This window comes from Schistocerca americana, chromosome 5 (genome assembly GCF_021461395.2).
Source record: "Schistocerca americana isolate TAMUIC-IGC-003095 chromosome 5, iqSchAmer2.1, whole genome shotgun sequence".
Taxonomy (NCBI): Eukaryota; Metazoa; Arthropoda; class Insecta; order Orthoptera; family Acrididae; genus Schistocerca; species Schistocerca americana.
The window spans coordinates 437,888,510-437,900,938 of record NC_060123.1 but is presented as its reverse complement, the minus strand read 5'-3'; the positions used below and the strand labels follow the sequence as shown (position 1 = coordinate 437,900,938).

Below are 12,429 nucleotides of genomic sequence, written 5' to 3'. Positions count from 1 at the left end.
CTGGCCGTAATAACGGCCTTGATACGCCTGGGCATTGTGTTAAACAGAGCTTGGATGGCGTGTACAGGTACAGCTGCCGATGCAGCTTCAACACGATACCACAGTTCATCACGAGTAGTGACTGGCGTATTGTGACGAGCCAGTGGCTCGGCCACCGTTGACCAGACGTTTTCAGTTGGTGAGAGATCTGAAGAGTGTGCTGGCCAGGGCAGCAGTCGAACATTTTCTGTATCCAGACAGGCCCGTACAGGACCTTCAACTTGCGGTCGTGCTTTATCCTGTTGAAATGTAGGGTTTCGCAGGGATCGACTGAAGGATAGAGCAACATCTGAAATGTAACGTCCATTGTTAAAAGTGCCGTCAATGAGAACAAGATGTGACCGAGACGTGTAACCAATGGCACCCCATACCACCACGCCGGGTGATACGCCAGTATGGCGATGACGAATACGCGGTTCCAATGTGCGTTCACCGCAATGTCGCCAAACACGGATGCGACCATCATGATGCTGTAAACAGAACCTGGATTCATACGAAATAATGACATTTTGCCATTTGTGTACCCAGGTTCGTCGTTGAGTACACCATCGCAGGCGCTCCTGCCTGTGATGCAGCGTTAAGGGTAACCGCAATCATGGTCTCCGAGCTGATAGTCCATGCTGCTGCAAACGTCGTCGACTGTTCGTGCAGATGGTTGTTGTCTTGCAAACGTCCCCATCTGTTGACTCAGGGATCGAGACGTGGCCGCACGATCCGTTACAGCCATGCGGATAAGATGCCTGTCATCTCGACTGCTAGTGATACGAGGCCGTTGGGATCCAGCACGGCGTTCCGTATTACCCTCCTGAACCCAACGATTCCATATTCTGCCAACAGTCATTGGATCTCGACCAACGCGAGCAGCAATGTCGCGATATTATAAACCGCAATCGCGATAGGCTACAATCCGACCTTTATCAAAGTCGGAAACGTAATGGTACGCATTTTTCCTCTTTACACGAGGCATCACAACAACGTTTCACCAGGCAACGCCGGTCAACTGCTGTTTGTGTATGAGAAATCGGTTGGAAACTTTCCTCATGTCAGCACGTTGTAGGTGTCGCCACCGGCGCCAACCTTGTGTGAATGCTCTGAAAAGCTAATCATTTGCATATCACAGCATCTTCTTCCTGTCGGGTAACTTTCGCGTCTGTAGCCCGTCATCTTCGTGGTGTAGCAATTTTAATGGCCAGTTGTGTAATGTATTGGTAGGTCGCCGATTAGTCCCTGTCGAGCGCCGCAAAGCCAAAATTACTATTCAATGGTGTTTTCTCGCTGCAGATCCAAGAGTATGCCCTGCAGAAGAAGAAGCTGCCAGCTGACTGGGCGCTGGGTAAGAAGGGCACCCCGACCACAGACGCAAATGACGCTCTGGCGACCAGGAAGCTGCTGCCCCTCGGGGGCTTGACAACGGGCTACAAGGGCTACGGGCTCGCCGCAGCCGTCGATATACTTACTTCTGTGCTTGCAGGTAAAGTGTTTCCTCTTCTGCTGCAGTCCTGACTAGTGCCTGTGTGCGGAAACATTTGAGAAAGTATCGCCGCAGTGGCAGAATTTACGTTGCTGAGTTTTCAGTCATCAGGCCTAAAGCTTGCTTTGGTGCAGTACTCTGGCCGTGCCTTTTGCGAGCCGTGTTCTTCATTTCAGCAAACGCTCTGTATCCCACATCATTAATGAAATGCCTTATGCACTCACATACTCATGTACTACCCCCAAGTTTCTTTCCTTCCACCATCTTTTAACTTCAGTTTTCAGTAAAGATGGAATCATAATATGTGCATATCCATTCACTCTGATTCTTTGTGTTCTTTTACTCGGCATTTTTTCATTGGTTTGTCACAGTACATTGTTATTCCTAACTCGATCAATTCATTCGATTTTAAGCAGTCCCCTGTGACTCCAAAATTCCAAACTCTTGCAATTGTTTCATTTCTCCGGAATGGACGCAGCAGAGTGTGTACTGATTTTAAACATCCTGGCAGATTAAAACTTTGTGCCGCGACTCGAACCTCGGACCTTTGCCTTTCGGAGGTGGCTATTGTATCAGTTATCCAACTACGCAAGATTCATACACCACCTTCACAGCCTTACTTCCACCAGGCCATCTTCTACCCTCTAAGCTTCACAATTCTCCTCCATACCTTGTGGGACTAGCACTCCTTGAACAAGTGATACTTTGAAGATATGGCTTAGTCACAGCTTTTCTTAGAGATGTGCTAGTCCTGCAAGACTTTCAGTGAAGTTTGGAAGCTAGGAGATGAGGTAACTGCGGAAACAAAACTGCGACGGCGGGTCGTTAGTGGAGCTTGGAGAACTCACTTGGTAGGTACCTGAACGGCAAAGGTCCCAGGTTCGAGTACCGATCCGTCACTCCCAACTATTCACGCTTGACACTCGCACAGACCTGTGCTCCAACCATGACTTTCAATAAATTAGGGTATAATCTTTCATGATGAGTTTTGCGCCACCTTTAATGCTCTGTCTCGAATGAAAAGATATCGACATAAAATTCGTCGTAGCCGAAATTCTCTTAGTACCCTTTAGACTCCAGCGAACAGCAGACTATCCAGCTTAACCTCCTGCTTTTGGATCGAAAAGGAAACAGATGTCCAAGGCGCTAGGGAATCAATAGGAACGAGCAAGCTGACAATACAACCAGCAACGCCTGTGAAGGACGGGTTATACGCGAGCGTGCTATTCCATTACAAGAAAAGAAAACTCATGTTCATGTGAGAGAACGCTTGGTTCATGGGAGTAGACAACAAGCTACGACAGATTTTACTACAAGGTAATGGTACTTTTCATTTCAGCCACACAGATGGAAAGAAGTGGCTGAGGGTATGGCGCTGCTCTATGTCGCATATCATCTCGTACGGGGAGAAGAGCAAGCGGTTTGTTGATAAGAGACAGCTACGGCGAGTTGTTTTACTATCTTAAGTAATGTTGATAATGTTACTCGAATAACGGTTAACAATCAAGGAGCACTGCTTCAATTAATGAAATAAAATTTTATTAGACTTTAACTTTAAGTATTACACGCCAAGTAAAATACTACATTTGAAGTAACATGTATACCTACGACAAGCACACGAACATTTTTAGATAATCAAAGAAGGATTAGTTTGAATGAAATTGAAATGGTTTAATTGTTTTTCAAAATATTCCTCTTTAATATCACGGCATTTTTGCATTTGATAACACCAATTCTCAAACAAATGATACCACTCTTCCCGAGGCACTGCAGAGACAATATTTTTGCAATAGTCCACTGATTCCACGTATTTTATTTTTAATTTTTGTAAACAAAAACAAATGACAAGGTGCCACGTTGGTGCTGTATGGTGGAATGTGCATGATGACGACCTGTGGGGCATGAGAACTCAGTTGTTACTTTTGTATCCAACGATGTGTGGTCGAGACATAAAATTATTGATTCGTGAACTTTTTCAAAAATGTATGTTAAACAGACATTTGTGTACCAATTGCCAGTAACTGTACGTCCATCACGTAATGGTGTAATAACAATAGGCCCATTTTAGAAAAACAGCACTGAAAATTCCACGGAGTTTTTTAGGCTTAGGTTATGTTCGAAAGACCCATTGAGCTGGTTTACTGTTCTTTTCAGGATCATAACACTGAACTCAAGATTCATCACCAGTAACGATACTCCAGGCCAAATTTGAAGTGCCACCTTGGAATTGTTCCAGAGATTTTCTGCACCAATCAGTCCGTTGTTGTTTCTGATCGAGACGTAGTACACGTGGATTCCGTCGACGACAAAGTTTTCTCGGATATAACTATTGATGTAAAATGTTTTGGATTTGACTCATACCAGTGCCCAATGTCGCCTGCATAAATTCGTATGACGTTCGTCGATATCCTTCAAGCGGCAATACTTTCATCAGTACGAGCAGTTCCTGGGCGTCCTTAACGGAAATCATCACTAAACAAGTCGATTTCTTTTGAATTCGCTGTGTAAATTACAATTTGTTGCTTTAGATGGGGCTTCTTCGCCAAATGTATTTCTAAGCCGATCTTCACACAGTTTAGGTGTTACTGACGATTTAAAATCATAGAAAATCATCTTCTGTACATTACATCTGCATATTTTCATTTAATAATGTCATATGGAATAACGTTCTGGCGTAACTCTTCTTTAAAAAAGTAAAATCTTCATTTCTCAAAAACTTTCTGTAAGAATAATACACTGAAGGGCCAAAGAAACTGGTGCACCTGCCTAATATCGCGTAGGGTCCCCGCGAGCACGTAAAAGTGCGCAACACGACGTGGTATGGACTCGACTAATTTCTGAAGAAGTGCCGTAAGAAACTGACACCATGAATCTTGCGGGGTGTCCATAAATCCGAAAGAGCTCGATGGGATGGAGGTCTCTTCTGAAGAGCACGTTGCAAGGCAGCCCAGATACGAATAATATTCATGTCTGGGGAGTTTGGTGGCTAATGGAAGTGTTTAACCTCAGAAGAGTGTTCCTGGAGCCTCTCTGTAGCAATTCTGGACGTATGGGGTGTCGCATTTTCCTGCTAGAATTGCCCAAGTCCGTCGGAATGCACAATAGACATGAATAGATGTAGATGATCAGACAGGCTGCTTACGTACGTGTCACCTGTCATAGCCATATCTAGACGCATCGGGTGTCCCATATAACTCCAACTGCACACGACCCACACCGTTACAGAACCTCCACCAGCTTGAACAGTCCCCTGCTGTCATGCAGAGTCATGGATTCATGAGGTTGTCTCCTTAGCCGTACATGACCATCCCCTCTATAGAATTTGAAACGAGACTCGTTCGACCAGGCAACATGTTTCAGTCATCAACAGACGTGGCATAAAGCTTTGTGTCGTACAGTCATCATGGGTACACGAGTGGGCCTTCTGCTCCGAAAGCTCATATCGATGATGATGTTTTGTTGAATGGTTCGCACGCTGAGACTTGCTGATGGCCCAGAACTGAAATCTGCAACAATTTGTGGAAGGGCTGCACTTCTGTCACGTTGAACGATTCTCCTCAGTCGTTGTTCGTGCCGTTCTTGCTGGATCTTTTTCCGGCCGCAGCGATATGGGAGACACGATGTTTTACCGTATTCCTGATATTCATGGTACAGACGTGAAATAGTCGTACGGGAAAATCCCCACTTCATCGCTACCCCGGATATGCTGTGTCCCATCGCTTGTGCGCCGACTATAAAACCACGTTCAGACTCACTTTAATTTTGATAACTTGTCATTGTAGCAGCAGTAACCGATCTAACAACTGCGCCAGACACTTTCTGTCTAATATAGGCGCTGTAGCAGCGTCGAATTTTGTCTGTTTATATATGTCTGTATTTGAATTCGCATGCCGTTACCAGTTTCTTTGCCGCTTCAGTGTATATGGTGCTGACCCACAGTCTTCTTGTAGACTTTAGTTTAAGACGCTGGGTATTCTGACTACCGCTTCACAGAACATTTATCTCATGAAGTTTGTTGTAAATAATCCATTGCAGTTCAAAGGGAACAATGATATTCGTAATAAATAAACGTAAATGACGTGTGAGTAGGGCCTCCCGTAGGGTAGACGGTTCGCCGTGTGAAAGTCTTTCGATTTGACGCCACTTCGGTGACTCGCACGTCGATGGGGATGAAATGATGATTAGAACAACACAACACCCAGTCCCTGAGCGTTGAAAATCACCGACCCAGCCGGGAATCGAACCAGGGCCCTTAGGATTGACGTTCTGTCTCGCTGGCCACTCAGCTATGGGGGCGGACACATTCGTAATTATAATAGAGAAGGAAAAATGTCATTTATTGCTGCACACTAAGTTTGTCTTTAGCACAAAAAGGGATGTACAACGTTGCAAGTAAACTTTTTAATAACTCTACCCAGTGATATAAAATGTCTGACAGACAGCAAGATAAAATTTGAAGACAAACTGAAAATGTCTCCCCTTGACAACTTACTCCGCAGAACAATTTCTGTTATTCCAATGTGTGAAAGGTGGTGCGTATGAATTACTCACTCACAGCTATACATTTAAAAAAATTTATCTTATAAATATTCAGCATATAACTTTATTTGCAATCTAATTTGCGATGTGAATGTAGAATGAGTTGTTCCATATCATTACGATTTATCGTACAAATGAACCATGAAACACGAAACTAACAAACCATCTAACTAACTAAGCGACTATCGCGGAACCCGGAATCCAGGATCGACTGCAGGTTGCCAACCTAACAGCATCCAGTAACCTGAGGATAGTACACTGCTAAAAATAAAAAAAAATAAAAAATGAAATGACTTTGGGCGTCTGCCATACTCCATTGCGCAATAATTAAAGACTGGATAGCTTTCACAAATTAAGTACACAACTAAATAACATTACATCCTCTATCGTTTGCCGGCCGCTGTGGCCGAGCGGTTCTAGGGGCTTCAGTCCGGAACCGCGCTGCTGCTACGGTCTCAGGTTCGAATCTTACCTTGGGCATGGATGTGTGTGATGTCCTTAGGTTAGTTAGGTTTAAGTAGTTCTAAGTCTAGGGGACTGATGACCTCAGATGTTAAGTCCCATAGTGGTTATAGCCATTTGAAACTCTATCTCTTACGTAAAAAAAAAAAAAAAAAAACTGGAATGTCCGACATGTGTTAAAAACAAAGTGGAAACAATCATTCATCCCGTCATCTTGAGTGCATTTCACTGGAATTTGAGAGATTCAATAACGTGCACGCCCTCTGCGAGCGTTTATCGCTGCCTCACATCTACGTGACATGCTCCGTATCAGCCTATGGGCCGGCCAGATTGGTCGAGCGGTTCTAGGCGCTTCAGTCTGGAACCGCGCGACCGCTACGGCCGCAGGTTCGAATCCTGCCTGTGGAATGGATGTGTGTGATGTCCTTAGGTTAGTTAGGTTTAAGTAGTTCTAAGTTGTAGGGGACTGATGACCTCAGAAGTTAAGTCCCATAGTGCTCAGAGCCATTTGAACCATTTGAGCCTATGGAGGTCACCCTGTAGCATCCGTTCTCATTCTTCAATGAGAGCCCGTGAGAGTTACTGGAGAAATAGGACGACCACGAACAAGTCTGTCAAGCGTGTCCCACATACGCACGATGGGGCTTAGTCCGGGACTATTCGCAGGCCAATCCGTTCCTTCAATTTCCACGCTGTGTCAACACATTCATGCTGACGCCCGTCACATTGGCCCTGGCACTAGATGGGATTCTGGACCACCACCGCATGCAGTAGTTACAACGTGGTCCAACAGGATCCGTTCGATGTACTGCCTGGCGTTATGGCGACTATGGACAACGATAAGACCCGTATGGCTGTCAACACTGGTGCCTCCCGACAATATCACAAAACCTTGGAAATCTGTCAATCTGTTGGGCAACTTTTGGCAGGTGCCGCTCACCACGATATCCGCGAACAAACACAACCATCACCTGGCCTCAGAGGGGACTCGTTTTGCCAGAGACGAAGTTTCCAGTTGACGAGGGAATGTCAGAACTGAGGCGAGCTATAAGATGTTGTGCCAAGAGGGGTACCCAGTCAGAAAGTCTGGGTCGTAAGAACCTGTTCATTACAGTCTGATCGGACACAGCGGTTCCAGTGGCCCGTCTGAGATTGTCTTGCAGTGCTCTGACGGTATTAGTACGACGCTGCAATACAGAGATGGCCTGATATCGATCTTCACGTGGGATTGTAATACGTCGGTGACCTTGTCCAACTCGCCTTGTGTACTGACCTGTCTCCCTGCAGCGTGCCCACAACGTATTGACAACACGTGAAGAGGCATTGGTATTTGCAGCAACACGACCGGAAGTCCATTCTTTAATGGTCAAACAGACCGCTCTTGCAACTTGCACTGCATTAAGAGGTCGCATTACATGTGCTTTGTTGAATACAACGTCCACAAATGACAACTACCATCTGTGGACCCCACTGGAAAACACTGCGGACACCAGTTCTCACTTCCTTCTGAGGGGTCACCTGACTAGAGATGGGTCGTTCGCGAACTAACGGGTCCAAAGGAACGGTTCACCAAGATGAACGCAACGAGCGAGGAACGAATTGTAAGTAACGGTCTTTCATAGTTAACTACGGTCGTTGCTTTCTACTTACAGTTCCCTGGAACGGGGATCGGGAAACGGTCGGTCTCGTTCCCGCAACGGCAAGTCGTCCGGTCTCGTTCCAGCCTTGATCCTGTTCCCATCTGTCTTGGTCTCGCTCGGCCGGACTCGTCCTTCTTCGCGTGGCCACTCGTCGCAGTTCCACTGCCGACTGCTCATAGTTCAGTATAGAGTTGTTCGTTTCGTTCGCTGCGCGCGCCCATTATAGATCTGTTTCATACCTTTTTTGAACTCTGAACTTCTGTTTCTTTTCGTATTCTATTCAGTGTCCATGACTGGCAATTAAAATGTATATATAATTACGCAAAATTGTATAAAATTACGTGATATGTACTATAATATATCTTTTCAGGTAACTAAACGGCGTATCAGCTTACTTCACTATTTCGATAAACAGCAAAAGAAATACGTGTAAAAAGGCAAGATTTTTTTTTATTACACATGCAAAGGAAGTCGGCACGGCACACATGATTGCCCATTTTCCGTCTTTTTTTGATCCAAGGTAAAAGAGCATGTTCATTGTTATAGAGGGTAGACCGACTTAACAACCGAATGGAACCGGTGTTCCATAATCGAGTGTCTGGAGTCACATTTTGTAAAGAAAATATGATAACTTCTACAAAATAAGTTCAGTGGTACAGGATGGCGCACGAATAATCGGCCCTCAGTACTAGACTGCACATTGTCGCCTACCAATGGTCATCTATTATTTCGAAGTTCTTGCTGGCATTCGCTTACTTGTTATTTCTTCACTGCCAAATTATTACATGTTTTTCTGCTCGTAGCGGTCAACAAATCCTGCGTAATTGGCGAGCAGTCTGTACTCGGGACCGGTTTTTCGTGCGCCATCTTATATTATTTCACTGCGATCAGCCACATAACGCTACAGTTGGCTAAACGATAGGTTTTTCAGAATCACGAAAATTACAAGTGTGTGAGAATTCCATTATGGATAAAAACTCTGTACTCCAGGGCGGAGGCAAGTGTCCCCTCTTGGCGCCTTTCATCTTCACCTATGCTACGAATTTTCAATTTTTCATACGAATTAACGAGTTTGCCCATTTCTACACCTGTCAGTGCAATGCTCAACATAGCCAACAGATGCTGAATGATTTTAATTCTTGCCTACACTGAAAGCGAGGATCTCAGGCCATGCAATGAGGCCGTAGGTACCGCTTGTATCAAAATAGGTTTAACATACCGGATGTCACTATAAGTGTTCACATAATTGTTTTGAACAGTGTATTATTGTATAACACACTTCAGAAGATATCGAGTCATAAACTTCGAGGTGCGTTAAAAATCTAGCTTTTGCTTAAAATGGAGCGTGAATTACCCAGACTACATTCATCCTGTGTTACCTAGGGAGGTGGCGCAGTGGTTATCACACGGGATGACGACGGTTCTAATCCGCGTCCGGCAATCCTCATTTAATTTTCCGTGATTTCCCTAAATCGCTTCAAGTAAATGCCGAGATGGTTCCTGTGAAAGGGCACGGCCGACTTCCTTCCCCATCCTTCCCCAGTCCGATAGGACCGATGACGTCGCTGTTTGGTCCCCTCTCTCCGATCAACCAACCAACCAACCATCCTGTGTTTCATAATTTGAGCCCTTAGCGACTTTCAAACATCTTTAAGCATATTTCGAACCTTTTTTAAACTTTTTCTCGCTTGCATACTTCGTGTTAAATATTTATCACATTAACCCACTTGTAAATCAATCAGACGATTGAAGCTCTCTTAGACATGAGAGTTCGATACTTTAACTAACTAGGGGCTTAGTGATACCTCAGAAACGTCCTCTAATGAAGTTAATTTTTCGGTGCATACAAAATGATAATTGACGGAGTGTTAGAGCAAATTGAACAAACTACACCGCACTCAAGTCGCAAAACATTATTAGAAAGCTGTTGTCAAATATAAATAAATTGCTTTTGTTTTTTGAACCATGGCACTCTAAAAATTTTCAATGTCTTCCTCGTACTAGTAAATATTCTACAGGCCCCGCACAACATTAAGGTAACTTGCTTGAGAATTTGCTTAAAAAAATCGATTTTTTGTTTTTCATCTAAAAAAAATGGCTCTAACAAGGGAACCTCCCCATTGCACACACCTCAGATTTAATTATAAGTTGGCACAGTGGATAGGCCTTGAAAAACTGAACACAGATCAATCGAGAAAACAGGAAGAAGTTGTGTGGAACTATGAAAAAATAAGCAAAATATACAAACTGAGTAGTCCATGCGGAAGATAGGCAACATCAAAGATAGTCAAAGCTCAAGAGCGCCGTGGTCCCGTGATTAGCGTGAGCAAGTGCGGAACGAGATGTCCTTGGTTCAAGTCTTCTCTCGAGTGACAATTTAATTTTTCATTTTCAGACAATTATAAAAGTTCACGCACTCACACGTAATCAACTTCGCTCTCCAAAATTACAGGACATGTTCAGATCTGCTTGAACATATGTAGGATTTGACGGTCTACACACGGAAAAATTTGAAAACGTTAAAAACATGTGTTTTGAAGAGCACAGGGAAAACTTTGAAACTGTTGCATTCATTTGTTGCAGTTTATGTGACAAACTCTTATGTCTTCATCACTTTTTTGGGAGTGATTATCACATCCACAAGAAAACCTAAATCGGGCAAGGTAGAAGAAATTTTCTACCCATTCGCCAAGTGTACAAGTTAGGTGGGTCGACAACATATTCCTGTCATGTGACGCACATGCCGTCACCTGTGTCGTATAGAATAAAATGGCTCTGAGCACTATGGGACTTAACATCTATGGTCATCAGTCCCCTAGAACTTAGAACTACTTAAACCTAACTAACCTAAGGACATTACACACATCCCTGCCCGAGGCAGGATTCGAACCTGCGACCGTAGCAGCAGCGCGGTTCCGGACTGAAGCTCCTAGAAACGCTCGTCCACAGCGGACGGCCGTCTTAAATCGATATTTAGAGTTTTTTGAACAAAATGGTGGTTAAAAGACCTGAAATGGATATCAGGAAGGTGTTTAAAAATGAACTTAAATATCTTTCAGTGTGCGTCGACACCCATGTTACCGCTGCTTTAGCATGTCAGTGTTGTCATTAGACTTCTGTTTGAGAAACACATACTGTACAACAGATTATGAAGTCGACAGCCCTTTTACAAGATACGCTTTGCGATGCTCTTACGTTACCTCGTGTACATTTGGTTTTCGAACATTGTTTTTCTTAAAACTATTCTGTAGATTGAGTTGGTGCTAGTTTGTTGTTACCCTAAGGTGTGTGTATTGTGTGTTGTGTATTGAACCGGGGACCCAGAAACGACGGAGAGGCTTCGTCCCGCCGTAGCCCTCAGTGGTTCACAACCCCAAAACAGGCCTTAGCAGTCCACCCGCCTCACCGCTGCCCCACACCGAACCCAGGGTTAACGTACCAACGGTAGTATGCATGTAATCTGTTTTGCTGTGGAGCGGTTAGCAGAAGTGAGTTCTAGAGTTGCTAAGAGTATACGAGACATTCACTGTTGACAGTGGATTTCATGAGAGCTGCCGAAGTTGAAAAGTGGGTCCTTGAAGCAAATATAGACGCCAGAATAACAAGAAGAAAAGAAAAAAAAGGAAGAGAGATGATGAGGAACATGTAAACCAGGAAGATTATGCAGCTGGAGTGTATTAGGAACAACAAAGATGAGTTACAGATCGAATGTAACTACGAATTGAGCTTCTCGAAAGTTAGATTTTCTGATATTTTTATTTTATGTACCAATATTTGAACAGAAAAAAACATGGTTCAAATGGTTCTGAGCACTATTGGACTTAACATGTAAAGTCATCAGTCCCCTACTTAAACCTAACTAACCTAAGGACGTCACACACATCCATGCCCGAGGCAGGATTCGTACCTGCGACCGTAGCGGTCATGCGGTTCCAGACTGTAGCGCGTAGAACCGCTCGGCCACAGAGGCCGGCATTTGGACAAAAAGAGAACTCCATCTGTGAAGTTATGTATCAACTTAATTATATATATAAATAGTTCACCCATCCTGGAAATAGAAAAGTCGACGATTATTGCCTGTTGACGACACTGATACTGGCAAGAAATCGGTCTTGGTAATTCAAAGGCAGTCGAGAATATTTCAATGTTAAGTCTGAAGCCGGATAAAAAATGACATAAGAAATATTTTTGTGTGTAACGTAATTAAAAACTAAAAATTTTTCTATTTCTTTCCCTTTGCTTGTACTGTGAAACCCTGCTTCCTCCAAATTTCGTGAT

General features: G+C 44.0%; 1 protein-coding gene across 1 annotated transcript in view; it reads left to right on the top strand.

The window, feature by feature from the left end:
• The window catches only part of LOC124616417 (ureidoglycolate dehydrogenase (NAD(+))-like), a 73,434-nt gene that overhangs the window by 40,389 nt on the left and 20,616 nt on the right, over nt 1-12,429 (top strand). The window contains exon 3 of the mRNA XM_047144723.1: nt 1,321-1,510. Coding sequence (XP_047000679.1) covers nt 1,321-1,510 — 190 coding nt within the window. The remainder of the gene's footprint in view (nt 1-1,320; nt 1,511-12,429) is intronic.